The 24,475-nt window shown below is 40.8% G+C and overlaps 1 protein-coding gene across 1 annotated transcript; it reads left to right on the plus strand.

Moving 5' to 3' along the window:
- On the plus strand, window positions 1-23,943 carry RDH11 (retinol dehydrogenase 11; the record flags this gene model as incomplete). The annotated part of the gene is made up of 7 exons (XM_082834007.1): window positions 1-68; window positions 2,650-2,768; window positions 4,052-4,207; window positions 5,378-5,482; window positions 6,061-6,270; window positions 9,611-9,800; window positions 22,936-23,943. The coding sequence occupies 7 exons, from the start codon at window positions 1-3 to the stop codon at window positions 23,036-23,038; spliced, it is 951 nt and encodes a 316-aa protein (XP_082690133.1). The 3' UTR covers window positions 23,039-23,943.
- Between the last annotated feature and the right edge of the window lie 532 nt (window positions 23,944-24,475).

Raw genomic sequence — 24,475 nt, forward strand, 5'->3', positions numbered from 1 at the left:
ATGATTGGGGTCCTGCTCGTGCTCCTCCTCCTCCCCTTTCTCCTGTACATCGCTGCACCCCAAATCAGGTCTGTGCAAATGTATTGCCTTCTCTTGAGAAGTCTTTGGGGGAAATATTCATCCCCATCGAAGCTCTGTTCTTCAAAAGAAGGAAAGGAAGACTCCCCGCGGAGCTCCAAGTAGGGGAGTTCGGTTGGTCGGAGGAGGTGCAGGTCCTGGGTGAGGAGGGCGATACCAGGAGACCCCAGGCCGTGGGAAGGGGCTGCAGTCCGGAGCACCCTGCTTTGTTTCCTCAGTGCGAATCGTGACATCTGCAACTCCATTGCTTGCTCTCTTGTTGCTGTTAGATTTGCTTTTTCTCTGGACAGATGTAGTAAAGGAGAGAATTGAAAGGGTTTCATCACATTCTCCTGCCTACTACCTGCCTTCGCAGCAGGAGTTGGGGGTGGGAGGTGGTCCGAGCCCTGCTCTGGGGTTTGGGGGTGGGGAGGAGAGGTTGAGGGTCGTGGTCTCTTGACCAGGTGACACATCAGCCAATGGCTGGCTGAGTGCCCCGGAGAATCAGCAGCGAGTTGCACACTGCTGATTGGTGCTGAGTAAATCACCAGTAGTGACGGTGGACCAGTGACTGAAGACACACACTCCTTCCCTCGGTGGGGATTGGATGGGCGGGGGAAGGGGGACGCGGTCACTGTCTGAGTGGAACTGGAAGGCGCGCTAGATCACCCTCTGCCGTTTCTTACCACATTCACCCCTTCCCTTTCTCCCCACCTCCCTCGAGCCCCTCCTCCAGTTGTATTTTTCCTCCCCTCTGCACACGTAGTCCTTCCACCTCTAGGCACGCATGGGTGTTGGTACTGGGGCGAAACGCTGCTTTTTATCTCTTTCTGCCACGACATCCTCTTATCCCCATAGAATCTCACTGAAGAGTTGAACCTGAACTGAAAATAGTGCTCATACCTCAGCAAGATTTTTCTAAGGAAGGTTACACTCCAAGGGTGATGTTCCAAACCACCTAGCTAGGTCATGGGGGCTCGAGCAGAGCTGGACTTTCATAGTTGATTGTCTCTTTTCTTCCTGCTGGTTAAGCAGAAGGAAGAGCTGGGTAGAGGCCCTGATATGTTGTGGCTCCTGGAGCTAAAGCTGAAGGAATGTGGGAAACAGAGCAGGGAGGCTTGTTCTGGGGAGGAAGATATCCGTTGGTGGTCACCTTGAGTTAGTTTGCTTCCTTCATGGCCTGTTTGTTCTAAGCAGGACCTTGAGTGGCTAGAAGTGTGCACTTTGCAATTCTAAGTTCAATGAAAAAGGTTGAAATGCTCTTAAAAATGCATCTCCCAGTCAACAAATTGTTTTAAATTGAGCCCCCAAGATTTGCAGAGAAAAGAACAATCCGAGGCCTACTAATATCTGTTTGTGCATTCATTCTTCTGGAGAAGCAGGATGAAGGAAGAAGGACTCAAATTAGTGAAACCAGGACTTGAATCTCAGCTCCCCTTTGTACTTATTAACATTATTCTTTGTCTTATTTATTTATTTTTTCTAAATGTATTTATTTATTTTTGGCTGCATTGAGTCTTTGTTGCTGTGTGCAAGCTTTCTCTAGTTGCGGCGAGCAGGGGCTACTCTTTGTTGCTGAGCGCAGGCTTCTCACTGCGGTGGCTTCTCTTGTCGTGGAGCACGGGCTCTAGGCACACAGGCTTCAGTAGTTGTGGCACAGCGGGCTTAGTTGCTCCGTGGCTTGAGGGATCTTCCCGGACCAGGGCTCGAACCCGTGTCCCCTGCATTGGCAGACGGATTCTTAACCACTGTGCCACCAGGGAAGTCCCTCTTTGTCTTATTTTTAAGTGTGTGTGTGTTTCTGTTAGTTTTGTCCAGGTTGACAAGCTTTCATAATTTTAACTTTGTGTTGGGTAAGCTGTTTTATTAAGGCCATAAAGTGACAGTTATGGACAGATTAACATCAGTGGACCAGTTCTTTCTTTTTCTAGGCTGAGTCTTGTGATTTTCTAAGCCTAAGAAAGAGCTCCACCAGGATCCTGGCTAAACAGATATTCATCAGTTCTTGTAACTGCAGGGAACAGTGCTAAGCTTTGCCCTTATAATAGAATCACTTCTGTCCTCAAGCAAGAGCAGAAACATTTGGACAAGAAAATCTTTTTCTTTTTAATAAATTTATTTACTTATTTATTTATTTTTATTTTTGGCTGTGTTGGGTCTTCGTTGCTGCACACGGGCTTCTCATTGCGGTGACTTCTCTTGTTGCGGAGCACAGGCTCTAGCCACGTGGGCTTCAGTAGTTGTGGCACGTGGGCTCAGTAGTTGTGGCACGCGGGCTCAGTAGTTGTGGCACATGGGCTTAGTTGCTCCGTGGCATATGAGATCTTCCTGGACCAGGGCTCGAACCCGTGTCCCCTGCATTGGCAGGCAGATTCTTAACCACCGTGCCACCAGGGAAACCCAAGCAAGAAAATCTTAAGAGCAGAAAATTTTGTTTTCTTTCCTCCAACCTTCCTTTAATCTATAAAAAGCCAGCAGTAGAAGGAACCAAAACAGCCCTCAGCCTTGGGACCTGTAGACGCGAGAATGTTGCAGGAATCTCTGGCTGAGACAAAGCGAATGAAGAACTGATGAGCTCTCCTCTGTCTGCAGGAAAATGCTGTCCAGCGGGGTGTGTACATCAACCATCCAGCTTCCTGGGAAGGTCGCTGTGGTCACTGGAGCCAACACAGGCATCGGGAAGGAGACAGCCAAAGAGCTAGCTCAAAGAGGCAAATTCATCTGCTTCTAATTCCCTCCTGCCACTGTTTTTTTTTTTTAATTGAAGTGTAGTTGATTCACAATATTTATTTCTGCTGTACAGCAAAGTGATTCAGTTATACATATACATACATTCTTTTATTAATATATTCTTTTCCATTGTGGTTTATCATAGGATATTGAATATAGCTCCCTGTGCTATACAGTAGGACCTTGTTGTCCATCCATTCTATATGTAATAGCTTGCATCTGCCAATCCCTAACTCCCAGTCCATCCATCCCCCACAACCCCCATCTTGGCAACCACAAGTTTGTTCTCTATGTCTGTGAGTCTGTTTCTGTTTTGCAGATAGGTTCATCTGTGTCATATTTTAGATTCCATGTGTAAGTGATATCATATGGTATTTGTCTTTCTCCTTCTGACTTACTTCACTTAGTGTGATAATCTCTAGTTGCATCCATGTTGCTGCAAATGGCATTATTTCATTCTTTTTTATGGCTGAGTAGTATTCCATTGTATATACATACCACATCTTCTTTATCCATTCATCTGTCAATGGACATTTAGGCTGTTTTCATATCTTGGCTATTGTGAATAGTGCTGCTATGAACATAGGGGTGCATGTATCTTTTTGAATTATAGTTTTGTCCAGATATATGCCCAGGAGTGGATTGCTGGATTATATGGTAATTCTATTTTTAGTTTTCTGAGGAGACTCCATACTGTTTTCTATAGTGGTTACACCAACTTATATTCCCACCAACAGTGTAGGAGCGTTCCATTTTCTCCACACCCTCTCTAGCATTTGTTATTTGTAGACTTTTAATGATGGCCATTCTGATTGGTGTTAGATGATATCTCATTGTAGTTTTGATTTGCATTTCTCTAATAGTTAGCGATGTTAAACATCTTTTCATGTGCCTATTGGCCATCTGTAGATCTTCTTTGGAGAAATGTCTATTTAGGTCTTCTTCTTGCTACTGCTCTTTTATCCCTTGCAATGATGACCGTTCTCATTATTTCCTCCCAGTCTTGGAATTCAAGAACATTCCAAGTGCCCCGCTGATTTGCTGGTCTGACACTAGTACAATGTTCTATATATAATGGACACAATGAATATTATTGATTTATTTTTCTTTCCTGATTTGTTCATCAGATACCTCTGTGTGAAGTAGGGGTAATTCCTTTTTTAAAAAAAACAGTAGAAAATAACATTTAACATTAGTATTAGGTCTTTGATGCTCACTCAGAAACAGAGCCGACAGTTTGTCTCTTTTATATGTTGGTTGACAGGAGCCCGTGTATATTTAGCTTGCCGGGATGTGCAAAAGGGGGAGTTGGTGGCCAGAGAGATCCAGATCATGACAGGGAACCAACAGGTGTTGGTGCGGAAACTGGACTTGGCTGATACTAAATCTATTCGAGCCTTTGCTAAGGGCTTCTTAGCAGGTAAGTGTGGAACTGGAGACTATGCTGTGGGTCTTGCAATCAGCATGGCAGACTTAGCTAAAAGGAAAAGACTCCTCTCCCTCTCTGACACATAGAAATGCTAGACAAAATATAGCCAAAAACTTATGATTCATAGCTGAACTCATTAGTAACAAAGGGAAATACTCAAGAGGCAGAAACAAAAAGTGAATTCAAAGGTTCATAGCAGTGCATAAGAACTAAAGCTAGAAATCTCATACGTGTACCAGAACTCAAAATGGGCTTTAAGGTCTGGAGTCCAAATATCCGTACAGGGATAGGAGATGAGACCTCAGGATGTTGAGGGCTGGGTTGCTGTCTGTATCTGAGGCTCCACATAAGGTTGGGATTCACAAAAAGCCATCTGGTCCTTGGTACAGGGAGCTTAAAAAAAAACCCAGGCCACCAGCTCAGGGACGTGACAAAGAAGCTTAACATCTCTTTAGAACATGGATGGATAAACCGTCATCTGCAAGAAATTAGAACTTCAAGCTGACATCATTTATGCGGTGGGGGGGAATTCATTCACACCACCAACCGGTGCAAGAAACTTGAGCTGAGAACTTAACGTAAAACCCCGTAGTATCACATCAAAATTGAGTCCAAGAGCACCCTGTAGGCTTATTCCCTCATAACCCAGGGATCTAGGCCTCCCAAGGGAAGCAACTTCCACTGATATATACTTTTAGTAAGAAATTACAACTCATTTGAGGAAATAAATCGTAAGAGAGAGTTGGCAGATGAAACAAAGCGGTGAAACCAGTGTTTCTTTGTGGGCCTCAATCCGAGCGGCAGGGAGGCATAGAGAGTATCCTTTTTCTCTTGTTTTGGAATTTCCCATTCAGCTTGGGAAGTCTTTCTGTTGGGAGAGATAGAACACTTCCCAAAAGCACTGAGTAAGTAGCTCCTGAACTGGAAAGATTGGAAAGGCCGTTTGGTAGTGTCAGGTGGAATTTTGCCCTGTATTAAGAGTATGTATGATTCAACTTAAAGTCTTAAAATGAAAAAACAATACAAACTAAGTATGAGGGGAAAATAGAGGAAAGATTGAAGCCATGCGTCCTCATTTTCAAAGCATGGGTATGGGGCAGATTTCAAAGATGTAACAGCTGTGGCTGGCCACTTCCACACTCCATCCCCTCTTCCCTGCAGAGGAAAAGCATCTCCACATTTTGATCAACAACGCAGGAGTGATGATGTGTCCCTACTCCAAGACAGCCGACGGCTTTGAGATGCACATGGGAGTCAACCACTTAGGTAAGAAATTGTGTCTCATCACAAAGCTAGAGGGAAACTAAAGTTCTCCTTGGAAAACAGGGTCATATGGAGCCTTCTTTGTGGTGTGATTGGACCTTTGGGCCATAACAGACTATAAGTGTATAATAAATAGTGTTGTCCTGCCTGAAAGCTCAGGCTCACTTGAGGTTCCTCCCACTTTTTAATCTGTGCTTCAGATTCAATTTACCTTAGGATATTTTTGAACAACCTAATTGGATTGGGGGCTGTGTTGCTTTCTTTGTAGAGACCCTTGTGGCCAGCATCAAGTAGAGGCCACCTGCTCTTAAACAGTGATGTTATTCAAAGTTGGAATAAGACATGACTTCATATTCGTATTCACATAATCCAGACCTACCCCATAGAAAGATGTCTCATGTCTTTGGCTGTTCCTATTTCCCTAAACCATCACTGAACTTATTCTGTAGTTGATAATGAATTAATGAGGCAAAAAGCCTTATTCTTGAATGCTCTGCCTTCCATAGCTGAGCCCGGCTCACCACTACTCCCTTCATCCTCCCATTGGCCCTGAACTCTGTTAATTCTACTTTTTCTCAAAGGTCACTTCCTCCTGACCCACCTGTTGCTAGAGAAGTTGAAGGAATCAACCCCATCAAGGGTTGTGAATGTGTCTTCCTTAGCACATCACCTGGGAAGGATCCACTTCCATAACCTGCAGGGTGAGAAGTTCTACCATGCAGGTCTGGCCTACTGTCACAGCAAGTTAGCCAACATTCTCTTTACCCAGGAACTGGCCCGGAGGCTAAAAGGTAGGCTTAGAAGAAATGAGTGTGGAGACATGAGTCAATGGGAAGTAGCTAAAAGCCACAGGAATAGGAACTGTTTTCTGGAGCCCATCCTCTGGACAGGACCTGCTTCCATGGCTCTACCTGGGTATAGTTTCAGTAAACAGCCCACAAGTGAATGTTAGAGGTGACTGGGAGGTAACGGGAAAATTCTGAAGGCTGGGCTTTGGCAGTTATTAGCTGTATGACCTGCAGCAAGTTGTTTAACTTTTCAAGACTTATTTCCTCATATGTAAAATGGGACTGCTTCACGGGTTATTGTCGTGATTAATTCAGGCCTCATGAGCAAAGCAAGTTTTTTGACTCGTAATGAAACTAGATAGAAGGGAGGGACTAGAACTGGCACTGGCTACAACCATTGGGATAAAACAGGTGCTGGGACTATGGAGGGGGTCATATATGATATAGGTCTTATATGACCTAATAACAAAGGGTCATATAAGAGGGAAATGTATGCTTGAGGAGGGCAGTCTCCAGTCACAAATAAACAGAGATCCTTGGAATGGTCTACTATGGATTTCCAATAAATAGAACGGGAAATCCAGGGTGGACAATTAGAGTTGCTTAGGATTAAGGCAGGCAGAATTCAGGCTGAAGGTATCAGACATATTAGCCCCATCATTGGAACAGGATCCTCAAACCACATGGACAGCTGTGAGATGGAGAGTTATGTCTGTGCCCAGGGCATAACATCCTTTATCAGCTTGGGATGGATCGGGGTAACTGGATGGTGAAAACTACCCAAAGGTTGGTCAGGGAGCTAGGGTGGCCTGGAAGTGGAGAGATGGACCCAGCTGTGAGGATCAGATAAAAGCAGAGGCTACACGAGTGAGAAAACCTGATAGGTATGAAAACCTAATAGGTATGATGCAATGAAAGAAACCTGGGCATGACGGAAGAGTCATTCATTCAGCCATTCAACAACCACGTATGCCAATGTCCATGCTATTTTACACACTGGATTAGTGGAGTGGTGGAGTGGTTCACATCCAATGGGAGAGAGAAATAATTAGCAAGTATTTATACAACTGTCGCATGTAAAATCAGTCTAGTAATGCATGAATAATTCTCATTGTAAAAAGTTCAAATAAGATGGAAGTATATAGAGTTATTCTCCTCTCTTCCCTTTCTGCTTTTCTACCCTCAAGATACCACTGTCAACAACTTGATGTGCACCATTCCAATTATTTTCTTGTGCATTTACATATGTATATATCATACATAAGGAAGTGAAATTCCAACACAGCATCTTAGAGATCTTTCCATGTACTAGATAGAGATTTACCCCATTACTTTTGTTGGCCACATTGTGTTTCATAGTATAGATGTGCTTTAGTTTATTCATTTCCTAAACAACATCTAGACAGTTTTCTTTTTGTTGTTGTTATTTAATTATAATTGTGATAAATGCTATAAAGGGGAATTATGAGGACCTATAATGGATTGGCAGGGGGGTGGTGGGGAGAACCTTATTCAGTCTGAAGGATCAGGAAGGACTTTTCTGAGGGAGTGAGTTGCAAGCTGAGCCCTTGCAGGATGATTAGAAATTAAATGGGTTAGGGCTTCCCTGGTGGCGCAGTGGTTGAGAGTCCGCCTGCCGATGCAGGGGACATGGGTTCGTGCCCCGGTCCGGGAAGATCCCACATGCTGCGGAGCGGCTGGGCCCGTGAGCCATGGCCGCTGAGCCTGCGCATCCGGAGCCTGTGCTCCACAACGGGAGAGGCCACAGCAGTGAGAGGCCCACGTACCGCAAAAAAAAAAAAAAAAAAAAGAAGAAATTAAATGGGTTACAGTGTGGGTGGGGTGAGGCAGCTGAGGGGGCTGAGGAGCATTCCAGGTAGAAGGAAGAGAATGCATGAAGGTCTGGTCTCTGCTTGAGAAACTGAGAAAAGGCAGTCATAGTTAGAATGTAGAAAGCAAGAGGTCTGAGCTGAGACTGGTAAGGTTGGTGAAGGTGAGATCCAGAGAGGCCACAGTAAGGATTTTAGTGTTTATTCTAAGAGCAATGGAAAGCCGTTAAAATGGAATCCTTTTTTAAAACGAGGGCAAGAGTGGATGCAGCAGGTGACTTCTGTGGTTGAGGTAAGAAGTGAGGGTAGCTTGGAGTAGGGTGGTGGAGATGGAGGGTAATAGACACTCCTGAGAGATATTTAGAATGTGAAAATCGCAGGGCTTGTTGACTGGAGATGTATGGTGAGGTGGTGGATCCTTAAGGACTGGTCCTGTGTGCCTGCCTGGTTGAAAGTGTAGGGAACACTGCAAGAACCAGGTTTGGCCTTAAATATATGAAGTCAGTTTGGGACCTCTGAGTCTGCATTACTATGGGTCATCTAGAGTAGATGTCAAGTGGAAAATAATACAAGTCCACAGTCCTTTTTCTGTAATTGTGAAATCCACAAAGGCCTGAAAACTCAGATTTTTCCTAAGCTTGATACCAAAACTCATTTGGCAGCAAAACCTCACCTGTACTAGGGAGAGTAGGTAATAGACACTTTATATATATATAATAAAATTTAAGAAATTGGAAACATTTCTGACCCCAGGGTTTCTAGAAAAGAATTGGGGACCTGAAATAGCATATGCATAAGTGTCATTTAGCACTTATCACGCACCAGACAGTATTCTAAGCTCTTTTACACATGAACTCATTTAATCCTGAGAACAGCTCTGTGAGGTGTAGGTATTATAATTATCCCTATTTTACACATGAGGAAACTAAGTCACAACATCAGGAAGGTCACACAGCTAGTGAGTGGTAAAGCTTGGATTTGAAACTGGGCATTCTGACTACAAAGTCCATACCCTTAACCACCACATTATACTGCCTTTTATTGTCAGCCAAGAGTTAAAAGGAGCCACTTGGACCATAGATAAAAATGAGTGCTGTAAAGTTACAGAGAGGGAATTTAGTGAGCCATGAGAACTCGTAACATTTAAAGTTTGGGTAGGAGATGATGAACCGGTCCAGGAAACAAGAGGATGCATCCAGAAAGGTTAAAAAAACCAGAAGAGGTGTGGGATCATGGAAGCCAGTGAAAAGGCAGCTTTAGGATGAGAGTGGTTAACAATGTCAAGTGCTTCTGAGAGGTCCTGGCTCTGCTGCTTCCTAGCAGTTAATAACCTCTCTGAGCCTTAATTGTAATCTGTGAAATGAAGGTATAAATTACTGTGAGGAGTGCTTGCGATTGCATCATGGGAAGGGAGTCCACATGGGGCAAAAGTTTATTCATGTCTTCTGCTCTCTTTGGCCACTTGGCAACATCAAGTCCTGTCTTCCCCTCTCTATATGGCATCCCCGCATCAGGCTGTGGCGTTACAACGTACTCTGTACACCCTGGCACAGTCGACTCTGAATTGGTTCGGCACTCATCCCTCATGAGATGGATTTGGTGGCTTTTCTCCTTCTTCATCAAGACCCCTCAGCAGGGAGCCCAGACCAGCCTGTACTGTGCCTTAACAGAAGGTCTTGAAGTTCTAAGTGGAAACCATTTCAGGTATGAATGTATCTGTTTTTGAAGATGGAATTTCATTGCCCACAGGAAATCATTTGGATTTGTCTGGTATACCATACCCTTTTTATTTTTTGGGGGGGGGAGCGGGTGTTTATTTATTTATTTAAATTTTCATTTTATATTGGACTATAGTTGATTTACAATGTCGTGTTAGTTTCAGGTGTACAGCAAAGTGATTCAGTTATACATATACATATATTCATTCTTTTTCATATTCTTTTCTCATATAGGTTATCATAGAATATTGAGTAGAGTTCCCTGTGCTATACAGTAGGTCCTTGTTGGTTACCTATCTTAGATATAGTAGTGTGTATATATTAATCCCAGGCTCCTGATTTATCCCTCTCCACCATGTTTCCCCTTTGGTATCCATAAGTTTGTTTTCGATATCTGTAAGTCTGTTTCTTTCTGTTTTGTAAATAAGTTCATTTGTGTTATTTTTAAAAATTAGATTCCACACATGAGTGATGACATATGATATTTGTCTTTCTCTGTCTGACTTACTTCACCTAGCACCTAGTATGATAATCTCTAGGTCCATCCATGTTACTGCAGATGGCATTATTTCCTTCTTTTTTATGGCTGAGTAATATTCCATTGTCTATATGTATACCTTACCTTTTTAAAAAAGTACATTGTCCAATATGGCTTTTGTCTCTTGACTCTAGGGATGAGGGTAGTTAATGATGCTGCTAATGAAGCTGATGTTTTATCTTTTAATAGGGGAATTTGACCCATTCATATTTTTTTGTGGTAACTGCTAGGTTTGATTTTATTCATGCCATCTTTTATATGGATGATTATGCTTTCTGGTTGTTTCTTTTCTTCCTACATTTTTTATGTCAATCTAGTTTTCTTTGTTCCTTTTTGGACTCCTAGTTCTATTTTTTCACATTAAAAAGAATTTGAATCTGTATTTCTCCATTGCCTTCAGGACTAAAATAGTATCAATGGACTCCCTTCTTGAATAAGTGAAGCCTTCTAAAACTTTGTATTGTAGGGAATTTTGAATGTACACAGGAGTAGACAAAATAGCATGTTGAATCCCCATATACCCGTAATCAACCTCAACAACCATTAACCCATGGCCAATCCTGCCTCATCTCCATCCACTACCCCTTCCCATATTTTTCTCATTCCATATTATTTTGAAGCAAGTTCCAGATATCACATAAGATCAAAATTTTAACACGGTTTCACCTCCACCTTCAAGATTTTGTGGAAATAATCTGAAATTTTAGAGAAAGGGCTGTAAATAAATTCAGATTGAAATGAAAGGTAGACAGTCAGATCATGAAAGGTCTATAATGCCAGGCTTAGAGAGGAGCCGCAGAAGTTGTTTCAGCAGAGAGAGCCACAATCTGGTCTGCGGTTTAGAAAAATATCCTTAGTAACTCCGTTTGATGAATGAATGAAGTACCTCAAATGAGAGAGAATGAGTTTCTGATGTAGGGTAATGACAGCCGGAATGAGGAGAATGATTTAAGTGAGAGACCCTGAAGAGGCAGAATTTTTACCACTTGATGACCAACCAGTGAGGGGGTAGAGGAGGATTTGGTGACCTGGGTTCAAGCCTGACTTATTAGGAGATTAATTGTGACATTAACTGAGACAGAAGTTGTAGATAAATAATGTGTATAACTTAGGGTTCTTTGATTCCAAACCAGTGGAAATGGACTCTGGCTAACATAAGCAAGAAGAGAATTTATTAAAATATGGGGATACTCCTAGGTTCGAAGGGAAGACTGAAGAGTCAGGCTTCGAACAGGCAGAATGGCCAGTCAGCTGGCCAAGGCCCTGCTGCTGGAGTGAGTGAACGCCAGCTGTCTTCAGTCTGTTGTGTTGCTCACCATCCACTCTCCAGGGAGGAAGCATTGGGTCTCCTTCCTGCCCCGCTCATCGCCTCCATCCTCTCACCCCCACTCACTTGGCTACAGGAGGACAGGCAGGCATTTGATTAATGGGCTCTTCAAACTATATCCAAGAAGAAGAGGTAATTCCATAGAAAGAAATCAGTTTCTATTGCCAAAAGAATGTGGGATGGGTGTTCAACCAAAGAGTAACAATTGCCCACTACGTAACAAACCTGGCTCTGTACATGTTGAGTGTGTTATCCATAAGATGTGTGAGTAGAACTGTGTAGCGGATAGCTGGAAATGCAGGTCTGAAGTGCAAGAAGATAGATTATTTAGTTTTGTACACTGGAATGATTTTTCAAGAGTGACTGGATTCTTCTTCCCTGGAGACTTTTTAAAATGAAATAACCCTTTATCTTGGTTTTGACTGAATGGCTTAGAGTCAGCTTCAAATCCATAATTATTGAATTGACTTTTGAAGAGCCTTTCCAGTACAATGGATTCTTAATTTTAAGCATTTTGAAGATCCAACAGCAGCCGTGTAGACCACTAGCAAGACATGAACATAGAAGTCTGTCTTGATTGAAGCTTTAGGACCTTTGCACTGGTTGTTCTTTTCTGCCTGAAACTACTAATCAACTTTTTGTCTTTATCGATTTGCCTATACAGTTGGAATTATATAATATATGGCCTTTTGTGACTGGCTTTCACTTAGCATTACATGTTAAAGGTTCATCCATGCTAGAGGGTGTACCAATACTTCATGCCTTTTTATTGCCAAATATCTTATTTTATGGATACACCATCTTCATTTATCCATTCATCAGTTGATGGGCATTTGGATTTTTTCCCATTTCTGGGTTATTAAGATAATGCTGCTATGAACATTCATGTACATATTTTGTATGGATATTTCTCTTGGGTATAAACCCAGAAATGGAATCTCACTGGAATATGGGTTACATTTTAACTGTACTTTAGCTGTTGAGAAACTACCAGACTGTTTTCCAAAGTGGCTGCACCATTTTACATTGCCACAAGCAGTATATGAGGGTTCCAATTTCTCCACATCCTTGTTAACACTTGTTATTGTCTGTCTGTCCTTTGATATTAGCTATCTGAGTATGTATGGAGTAGTATCTCATTGTGGTTCTCATTTGCATTTTCCTGCTAATGATGTTGAATTTTCATGTGCTTATTGCCTGTTTCTGTATCTTTGTTGGAGAAATGTCTATTCAAATCCTTTGCCCATTTTTAAATTGGATTGTCTTTTTGTTGTTTAGTTGTAACAGTTCTTTATATAATCTAGATATGAGTCCTTTATCAGGTATATGATTTGCAAATATTTTCTCCCATTCTGTTGGTTTGTCTTTTCAGTTTCTTCATGGTGTCCTTTGAAGAACAGAAGTTTTTAATTTTGATGAAGTCTCATTTATCTATTTTTTCTTTTATCACTTGTGCTTTTGGTGTCTTATCTAAGAAACTATTGCCTAGCCCCAGGTCACAAAGATTTATTACTGTTTTCTTCCAACAGTTTTATAGTTTTAACATTAAGTTCAAGTCTATGATCCTTTTGTTTTTCTTTTTGAATTTTATTTTATTTATTTTTTTATACAACAGGTTCTTTTTTTTTAAACATCTTTATTGGAGTATAATTGCTTTACAATGGTGTGTTAGTTTCTGCTTTATAACAAAGTGAATCAGCTATACATACACATATATCCCCATATCTCTTCCCTCTTCCGTCTTCCTCCCTCCCATTCTCCCTATCCCACCCCTCTAGGTGGTCACAAAGCACCGAGCTGATCTCCCTGTTATACAGCAGGTTCTTATTAGTTATCCATTTTATACACATCAGAGTATACACGTCAACCCCAATCTCCCAATTCATCACACCCCCACCCCCACCCCTGCCACTTTCCCCCCTTGGTGTCCATACGTTTGTTCTCTACATCTGTGTCTTTTTCTGCCCTGCAAACTGGTTCATCTGTACTATTTTTCTAGGTTCCACATACATGCAATAATATATGATATTTGTTTTTCTCTTTCTGACTTACTTCACTCTGTATGACAGTCTCTAGATTCATCCACGTCTCTACAAATGACCCAGTTTTGTTCCTTTTTATGGCTGAGTAATATTCCATTGTATATATGTACCACATCTTCTTTACCCATTCGTCTGTTGATGGGCATTTAGGTTGCTTCCATGACCTGGCTATTGTAAATACTGCTGCAATGAACATTGGGGTGCATGTGTCTTTTTGAATTATGGTTTTCTCGGGGTATAAGCCCAGCAGTGGGATTGCTGAGTCATATGGTAGTTCTATTTTTAGTTTTTTAAGGAACCTCCATACTGTTCTCCATAGTGGCTGTATCAATTTACATTCCCACCAACAGGGCAAGAGAGTTCCCTTTTCTCCACACCCCCTCTAGCATTTGTTGTTTGTAGATTTTCAGATCATGCCCATTCTAACTGGTGTGAGGTGGGTGATACCTCATTGTAGTTTTGATTTGTATTTCTCTAATAATTAGTGATGTTGAGCAGCTTTTTTTTTAAATTTATTTATTGTTTATTTTTGGCTGTGTTGGGACTTTGTTGCTGCGCGTGGGCTTTCTTTATTTGTGGCGAGCGGGGGCTACTCTTCGTTGCGGTTTGTGGGCTTTTCATTGCAGTGGCTTCTTTTGTTGCGGAGCACAGGCTCTAGGCGAGCAGGCTCAGTAGTTGTGGTGCACAAGCTTCGTTGCTCCACAGCCTGTGGGATCTTCCCGGACCAGGACTCGAATGCGTGTCCCCTGCATTGGCAGGCAGATTCTTAACCTCTGTGCCACCAGGGAAGTCTCTGTTGAGCAGCTTTTCATGTGCTTCTGGGCATCCGTATGTCTTCTTTGGAGAAATGTCTATTTAGGTCTTCTGGCCTGATTGGGTGGTTTGTTTTTTTACTATTAAGCTGCATGAGCTGTTTATATATTTTGGAGATTAATCCTTTGTCTGTTGATTTTTTTTTTTTTTTTTTTGCGGTATGCGGGCCTCTCACTGTTGGGGCCTCTCCCGGACATGCAGGCTCAGCTGCTCCGCGGCATGTGGGATCTTCCCGGACCGGGGCACGAACCCGCGTCCCCTGCATTGGCAGGTAGACTCTCAACCACTGCACCACCAGGGAAGCCCTGTCTGTTGATTTGTTTGCAAATATTTTCTCCCATTCTGAGGGTTGTCTTTCCATCTTGTTTGTAGTTTCCTTTGCTGTGCAAAAGCTTTTACGTTTCATTAGGTCCCATTTGTTTATTTTTGTTTTTATTTCCATTACTCTAGGCCATGGATCAAAAAAGATCTTGCTGTGATTTATGTCAAAGAGTGTTCTTCATATGTTTCCCTCTAAGAGTTTTAGAGTGTCCAGTCTTACATTTAGGTCTCTAATCCATTCTGAGTTTATTTTTGTGTATGATGTTAGGCAGTGTTCTAATTTCATTCTTTTACATGTAGCTGTCCAGTTTTCGCAGCACCACTTATTGAAGAGACTGTCTTTTCTCCACTGTATACCCTTGCCTCCTTTGTCGTAGATTAGTTGACCATAGGTGTGTGGGTTTATCTCTGGGCTTTCTATACTATACCATTGATCTATATTTCTGTTTTTGTGCCAGTACCATACTGTCTTGATTGCTGTAGCTTTGTAGTATAGTCTGAAGTCAGGGAGTCTGATTCCTCCAGCTCCGTTTTTTTCCCTCAAGACTGCTTTTGCTATTAGGGGTCTTTTGTATCTCCATATGAATTTTAAGATTTTTTTGTTCTTGTTTTGTAAAAAATGCCACTGGTAATTTGATAGGGATTGCATTGAATCTGTAGATTGCTTTGGGTAGTATAGTCATTTTCACAATATTGATTCTTCCAATCCAAGAACATGGTATATGTTTCCATCTGTTTGTGTCATCTTTGATTTCTTTCATCAGTGTCTTATAGTTTTCTGAGTACAGGTCTTTTACCTCCTTAGGTGGGTTTATTCCTAGGTATTTTATTCTTTTTGTTGCAATGGTAAATGGGATTGTTTCCTTAATTTCTCTTTCTGATCTTTCGTTGTTAGTGTATAGGACTGCAAGAGATTTCTGTGCATTAATTTTTTATCCTGCAACTTTACCAAATTCATTCATTAGCTCTAGTAGTTTTCTGGTGGCATCTTTAGGACTGTCTAAGTATAGTATCATGTCATCTGCAAAGAGTGACAGTTTTACTTCTTCTTTTCCAATTTGTATTCCTTTTATTTCTTTTTCTTCTCTGATTGCTGTGGCTAGGACTTCCAATACTATGTTGAATAAGAGTGGCGAGAGTGGACATCCTTGTCTTGTTCCTGATCATAGAGGAAATGCTTTCAGTTTTTCACCATTGAGAATGATGTTTGCTGTGGGTTTGTCGTATATGGCCTTTATTCTGTTGAAGTAGGTTCCCTCTATGGCCACTTTCTAGAGAGTTTTTATCATAAGTGGGTGTTGAATTTTGTCAAAAGATTTTTCTGCATCTACTGAGATGATCATATGGTTTTTATTCTTCAATTTGTTAATATGGTGTATCACATTGATTGATTTGCGTATATTGAAGAATCCTTGCATCCCTGAGATAAATCCCTCTGATCATGGTGTATGATCCTTTTAATGTGTTGTTGGATTCTGTTTGCTAGTATTTGGTTGAGGATTTTTGCATCTATATTCATCAGTGATATTGATCTGTAATTTTCTTTTTTTGTAGTATCTTTGTCTGGTTTTGGTATCGAGGTGATGGTGGCCTCATAGAATGAGTTTGGGAGTGTTCCTTCCTCTGCAAATTTTTTGGAAGAGTTTGAGAAGGATGGGTGTTAGCTCTTCTCTAAATGTTTGATAGAATTCACCTGTGAAGCCATCTGGTCCTGGACTTTTGTTTGTTGGAAGATTTTTAATCACAGTTTCAAATTCATTACTTGTGATTGGTCTGTTTGTATTTTCTATTTCTTCCTGGTTCAGTCTTGGAAGGTTATACCTTTCTAAAAATTTGTCCATTTCTTCCAAGTTGTCCATTTTATTGGCATAGAGGTGCTTGTGGTAGTCTCTTAGGATGCTTTGTATTTCTGCGGTGTCTGTTGTAACTTCTCCGTTTTCATTTCTAATTTCTATTGATTTGAGTCCTGTCTCTCTTTTTCTTGATGAGTCTGGCTAATGGTTTATCAATTTTGTTTATCTTCTCAAAGAACCAGCTTGTAGTTTTATTGGTCTTTGCTATTGTTTTCTTTGTTTCTATTTCATTTATTTCTGCTCTGATCTTTATGATTTCTTTCCTTCTACTAACTTTGGGTTTTGTTTGTTCTTCTTTCTCTAGTTCCTTTAGTGTAAAGGTAGATTGTTTGAGATTTTTCTTGTTTCTTGAGGTAGGATTGTATTACTATAAACTTCCCTCTTAGAACTGCTTTTGCTGCATCCCATAGGTTTTGGATCGTCGTGTTTTCATTGTCATTTGTCTCTAGGTATTTTTTGGTTTCCTCTGATTTCTTCAATGATCTCTTGGTTATTTAGTAACGTATTGTTTAGCCTCCATGTGTTTGTGTTTTTTACTTTTTTCCCCTGTAATTGATTTCTAATCTCATAGCATTGTGGTCAGAAAAGATGCTTGATATGATTTCAATTTTCTTAAAGTTACTGAGGCTTGATTTGTGACCCAAGATGTGATCTGTCCTGGAGAATGTTCTGTGGGCACTTGAGAAGAAAGTGTAATCTGCTGTTTTCGGATGGAATGTCCTGTAAATATCAATGAAATCTATCTGGTCTATTGTGTCATTTAAAGCTTGTGTTTCTTTATTAATTTTCTGTCTGGATGATCTGTCCATTGGTGTAAGTGAAATGTTAAAGTCCCCCACTATTATTGTGTTACTGTCAATTTCCTCTTTTATAGCTGTTAGTAGTTGCATTATGTATCGAGGTGATCCTATGTTGGGTGCATATATATATATATTTTTAACATCTTTATTGGGGTATAATTGCTTTACAATAGTGTGTTAGTTTCTGCTTTATAACAAAGTGAATCAGTTATACATATACATATGTTCCCATATCTCTTCCCTCTTGCGTCTCCCTCCCTCCCACCCTCCCTATCCCACCCCTCCAGGTGGTCACAAAGCACCGAGCCAATATTCCTGTGCCATGCAGCTGCTTCCCACTAGCTATCTACCTTATGTTTGTTAGTGTATATATGTCCATGCCTCTATCTCGCCCTGTCATAGCTCACCCTTCCCCCTCCCCATATCCTCAAGTCCGTTCTCCAGTAGGTCTGTGTCTTTATTCCTGTCTTACCCTAGGTTCTTCATGACATTTTTTTCCCCTTAAATTCCATATATATGTGTTAGCATACGGTATTTGTCTTTCTCTTTCTGACTTACTTCACTCTGTATGACAGACTCTAGGTCTATTCACCTCATTACAAATAGCTCAATTTCATTTCTTTTTATGGCTGAGTAATATTCCATTGTATATATGTGCCACATCTTCTTTATCTATTCATCTGATAATGGGCACTTAGGTTGTTTCCATCTCCGGGCTATTGTAAATAGAGCTGCAATGAACATTTTGGTACCTGACTCTTTTTGAATTTTGGTTTTCTCAGGGTATATGCCCAGTAGTGGGATTGCTGGGTCATATGGTAGTTCTATTTTTAGTTTTTTAAGGAACCTCCATACTGTTCTCCATAGTGGCTGAACCAATTCACATTCCCACCAGCAGTGCAAGAGTGTTCCCTTTTCTCCACACCCTCTCCAGCATTTATTGTGTCTAGATTTTTTGATGATGTCCATTCTGACTGGTGTGAGACGATATCTCATTGTAGTTTTGATTTGCATTCCTCTAATAATTAATGATGTTGAGCATTCTTTCATGTGTTTGTTGGCAGTCTGTATATCTTCTTTGGAGAAATGTCTGTTTAGGTCTTCTGCCCATTTTTGGATTGGGTTGTTTGTTTTTTTGTTATTGAGCTGCATGAGCTGCTTGTAAATTTTGGAAATTAATCCTTTGACAGTTGCTTCATTTGCAAATATTTTCTCCCATTCTGAGGGTTGTCTTTTGGTCTTGTTTATGGTTTCCTTTGCTGTGCAAAAGCTTGGGTGCATATATATTTATAGTTGTTATATCTTCTTCTTGGATGGATCCCTTGATCATTATCTAGTGTCCTTCCTCATCTCTTGTAACATTCTTTATTTTAAAGTCTATTTTATCTGATATGAGTATTGCTACTCCATCTTTCCTTTGATTTCCATTTGCATGGAATATCTTTTTCCATCCCCTCACTTTCAGTCTGTGTGTGGCCCTAGGTCTGAAGTGGGTCTCTTCTAGACAGCATATATATGGGTCTTCTTTTTGTATCCATTCAGCAAACCTGTGTCTTTTGGGTGAAGCATTTAATCCATTCACGTTTAAGGTAATTATCAATATGTATGTTCCTATTACCATTTTCTTAATTGTTTTGGGTTTGTTTTTGTAGGTTCTTTTCTTCTCTTGTGTTTCCCACTTAGAGTAGTCCCTTTAGCATTTGTTGTAGAGCTGGTTTGGTGGTGCTGCATTCTCTTAGCTTTTGCTTGTCTGTAAAGCTTTTGAGTTCTCCATGGAATCTGAATGAGATCCTTGCCGGGTAAAGTAATCTTGGTTGCAGTTTCTTCCCTTTCATCACTTTAAATATATCGTGCCACTCCCTTCTGGCTTATAGAGTTTCTGCTGAAAAATCAGCTGTTAACCTTATGGAAGTTCCTTTGTATGTTATTTGTTGTTGTTCCCTTGTTGCTTTCAGTAATTTTTCTTTGTCTTTAATTTTTGTCAATTTGATTACTATATGTCTCGGCGTGTTTCTCCTTGGGTTTATCCTTCCTGGGGCTCTCTGCGCTTCCTGGACTTGGGTGGCTATTTCCTTTCCCATGTTAGGGAAATTTTCGACTATAATCTCTTCAAATATTTTCTCGGTTCTTTTCTCTCTTTTCTCCTTCTGGGACCCCTATAATGTGAATGTTGTTGTGTTTAATGTTGTCCCAGAAGCCTCTTAGACTGTCTTCATTTCTTTTCATTCTTTTTTCTTTATTCTGTTCCATGGCAGTGAATTCCACCATTCTCTCTTCCAGGTCACTTATCTGTTCTTCTGCTTCAGTTATTCTGCTATTGACTCCTTCTAGTATATTTTTCATTTCAGTTATTGTATTGTTCATCTCTGTTTGTTTGTTCTTTAATTCTTCTAGGTGTTTGTTCTTTATTTCTTCTAGGTCTTTGTTAAACATTTCTTGCATCTTCTTGAACTTTGCCTCCATTCTTTTTTTTTTAAATTTAATTTATTTTTTTATTTTTGTCTCTGTTGGGTCTTCGTTGCTGCATGCGGGCTTTCTCTAGTTGCAGTGAGTGGGGCTACTCTTCATTGAGGTGTACAAGCTTCTCATTGTGGTGGCTTCTTTTGTTGTGGAGCATAGGCTCTAGGTGCGCAGGCTACAGTAGTTGTGGCTTGTGGGCTCTAGAGTGCAGGCTCAGTAGTTGTGGTGCCCGGGCTTAGTTGCTCCGCAGCATGTGGGATCTTCCCGGACCAGGGCTCGAACCTGTGTCCCCTGCATTGACAGGTGGATTCTTAACCACTGTGCCACCAGGGAAGCCCTGCCTCCATTCTTTTTCTGAAGTCCTGGATCATCTTCACTATCATTATTCTGAATTCTTTTTCTGGAAAGTTGCCTAGCTCCACTTCATTTAGTTGTTTTTCTCGGGTTTTATCTTGTTCCTTCATCTGGTACAAAGTCCTCTGCCTGTCTTTCTGTGAATGTGGTTTTTCTTCCACAGGCTGCAGAATTGTAGTTCTTCTTGCTTCTGCTGTTTGCCCTCTCTCCTTTTTTTTTTTTTTTTTGGCCATGCCACACAGCATGTGGGATATTAGTTCCCCGACCAGGGATCAAACCTGGGCCCCTGGCAGTGAGAGCAGAATCCTAACCACTGGACTGCCAGGGAATTCCGTATGATCCATTTTTGTTAATTTTTGTGTGTGGTATGAGGTAGGGTTCCAACTTCATTCTTTTGCATTTGGATATCCAATTGTCCCAGAACCATTTGTTGAAAAGATTATTTTCTCTTTGCTGAATTGTCATGATAGCTGTATTAGTCCATCTCGGGCTGCCATAACAGAATACCACAAACTAGATGGCTTAAATGACATTAATTTATTTTATCACAGTTCTGGAGGCTGGAAGTTCAAGATTAAGAGGCTGGCAGGGCTAGTCTCTGGTGAGGCCTCTCTTCTGCATTGCAGATGGTTACCTTCTTGCTATGTCCTCACATGGCCTTTCCTCTGTATGCATATATTCTTGGTGTCTCCTTCTCTTCTTAATAAGGATGCTAGTTCTATTGGATTAAGGCCTCACCCTTATGACCTCATTTAACCTTATTTACCTCCTTAAAGACCGTATCTTCATTATAGTCACATGGGGATTAGAGCTTCAACCTATGGATTTGGGGGGACATGAATCAGTCTATAACAGTAGTGTTACCAAAAATCAATTGACTGTAAATGTGAGGGTTTACTTCTGCACTTTTAATTCTATTCCATTCATTTACATGTGTATCCCTATGCCAGTATAATGCTATCTTGATTATAGTAGCTTTATAGTAAGTTTTGAAATTGGTCAATCTTTTACCTATACTGATTAATACTTACCAAAGTCCCACTGGAAATATCAGCATCATGACCATGCTGATGTCATAACCATACTTCAGTAGTTCTTATTGTATGTAATATTTGAATCTTGTATTTGAATAATTTTTACAGCATGTCTTAGCTTACAGGGGATTTTCATGTCCTTTGTATCATTTGCTGTTCACCATAAACTTAGAAGGAATTTAAGGCTTAGTGCATTGGAGGCTGTAGAGGCCTACAGAGGCCAAGTCATTTCCAGAGAGTCATCCAGACCCTCTTGGTCATCAGTGATAGTCTTTTCACTCAGAAATGGCCGGTTTTGCTGGTGGTATTGGTGAGTTCCCTTAAACAGAAGTACTACACTTATAAGGCTTGTTTTTTAAATGCAAAGTTATCTTTAAGTATTTTTTTTCAGCCTTTCATGTATTTAAGAACCATTTGGAGAACTGGTTGAAAACAGATTCCTAGGCCTCAATCCTAGAGATTCTGATTCAGCAGGTCTGGGGTGGGGCCTGAGAATTGGCATTTCTAGCAAGTTCTCAGAGATCCTGCTGTTTGTCCATAGCCCAGAGTTTGAGTAACACGGTTTTAATGGACATAGTGTTAGGGGTTTGCTTCACATGGTTGTTTCAGACTTATCAACTCTCCTTTTTACCTTCAGAGTTTGCTTAGATGGTCCAGGAAGCAGTTTTCTTGAAACGGTATAGTTTTAAAAATTGTTTCTCACGTGACGTCAAAGATCGTGAGCCTTTTACTCAATCATTTAAAAAGAAAATAACCCTCCATTGAATCCCTGCTGTGTACTAGATGCAGAGAATACAAACATGAGTAAAAGAATTATCCTTGAGAAGCTTTTCTGGGTGGTGAAAAGTTGGGACACCCCTCCGGCATTTAATGGGGACTTAAAACAATTGTAGTTACAACAATGAAGAGAAGGTATATGAAACAGCTGGGACCTTGTTATTACCATTTCTTTTCTGCTATCATCTTTTACTTCTTTTGTTGGTTATGAAGCTGACTTTGCTTGTTCTTTGAGTTTAAAAACAGTTATAACTGCAGGTAGATCAGAAGGAAGAAGGTTTTTTTTTTAACCACTCCAAGCATCTATGACCAATGTAAATAGCAGTATCTCAGCTACATGACACTGTACAAGGTCCTATAGAGTGAACCTTAGAGACATGTCTGAACAAGATGGACATACACAGGAGTCAGGCAGGCACTGATATTACAGTTAAATATATATATATATATATATATATGTGTGCATATATATATATATATATATATATATATATATATATATATATATACACACACACACACACACACACACACACACAGGGGAATATAAAGAGTAAATGGTACACATTATATATCAAACAAAGCATTCTGAGCCGGTGTGGTCTAGTAAGCTCTAAAATGGTAATTACATTTTCTCTGAGGTAAACATTGGAGGAGGCAGAATTAGGGCAAACACTGGTCCTGTGAAGCGCCCAGAGCACATGTCATCCCTGGGTTGTTTTTCTGTTGTGTTCCTTATCCCAGGCAGAGAGCAGACTCCATTCTTAACCCTGTGCTTTCAGCCTTTCTCTTTCCTTTCCAGTGACTGCCGTGTGGCATGGGTCTCTGCGCAGGCTCGTAATGAGACAGTAGCAAGGCGGCTGTGGGATGTCAGCTGTGACCTGCTGGGCATCCCTGTGGATTGACAGGTGATGGCAGTTGGACCCAAGAGAAGCCTGCAGTAGACTACTAAGTACTCCCTGCCAAAATGATTCTCCTTCAGGATGGCCAAAACCTTGAGCACAAAGAAAGCAAACCTTCCAGCCTCGCCTGCTTGATGTCTGGTAACAGCCCAGTGTACACTGCCAGATTCATCTAAACGCCTTGCATTTGTCCAGATTTATTTTGCTCCTGTTACTGCCAGAGTTACTAGAGATAATATAGGATAAGTAGACCTTCATATGACCTCCAAGCTCATATCTTCCTTCTGAAGCCTACTACCTAGGAGAACCTAAGCTATGGCAGGGGTTAATTTCTGGCACTTTGGATTAGTTTCTATCCTCTTTGTCCACAATGTAGTTCCTCCCAACCAAACAGCCTTCAAGGGGGCCATCCTTTAGCCTTAGCTAAACTCCAGGAGTCACAGTGGCTTGGCTCAAGAGCAGGGCTTGTCCCTCACCTCTTAAGAAAACCATCATGGCATCAACGTCTGGATTCTTTCAGGAAACTTCACTGAATCTGGATTGTGGCATGGCTTTATCTCTGACAACCTAAAGCCACTGCTGCTAAAACACTTTCACATGCCTAGACCACAGAAGAGCTTCCTTTTCTAAGAAGTTGGTAGAGTTTACAGGATGGCAGAAATTTGGGGAAAGGCAAAAATAAAAATCAAATTTAAACTGTCATTCATTTTCCTGCTGTTTCTCAAATCAGCAAGAGGGTAGTGAAAGAAGCAGCTTGAGAAGATAGGCCACCTGACTTCAGTTACTGACCCTAGATCCATGGAGGCCTCCTTTTTGTGCCTTCGTTTCTCTTAGAAAACCAGAAGGGAAAGGCTATTTAGTGATTGTCCCTGAGTATATCTTTGTGTGTGTTCTTGTGTATTTATGCAGCTGGGAGTATTCAAAATAGCCACAAAGGAACAGTATTAAACTGGACCCCTGTGCAGGTAAATAGTCAGAGACGGAGCAGACCTGTGTCATTCAGTCTTTGATACAATGGAAAATGAACTCTGTATATGCTGATAACTACCCACCAAGAAGCACATGGGTGGCCGGGAAGTCCAAAAAAGAGAAGAATCCTGGAAGATAATGCATGCAAAGGCAATGAAGGGACTAGAAAAGGGTTTTTAAAAAAACCACACACACACTCACACAACAGCTAAATATGTTAGTAATATCCAGCAATAGAAGAATTGAGGGTGACTACCTGAGTTCAAGTAAGACGGGAAAGGCACTATGTTAAGCACCAATCAACCTATGTGGTAGAAAAAAACCCAGACAAACAAAAACAAACAAACAAACAAACAAAAAAACCCCAATTATTTATTCAGCAAAATTGTCTTAAGGACTGATATCGGTAATTATAGTCAATTTAAAAATCTTTCAGGGCATTTCCTTACATTATCTTGACAAGATTAAAAT

The sequence above is a fragment of the Leucopleurus acutus genome (assembly GCF_964270905.1).
Source record: "Leucopleurus acutus genome assembly, chromosome: 1".
NCBI classification, from domain to species: domain Eukaryota; kingdom Metazoa; phylum Chordata; class Mammalia; order Artiodactyla; family Delphinidae; genus Leucopleurus; species Leucopleurus acutus.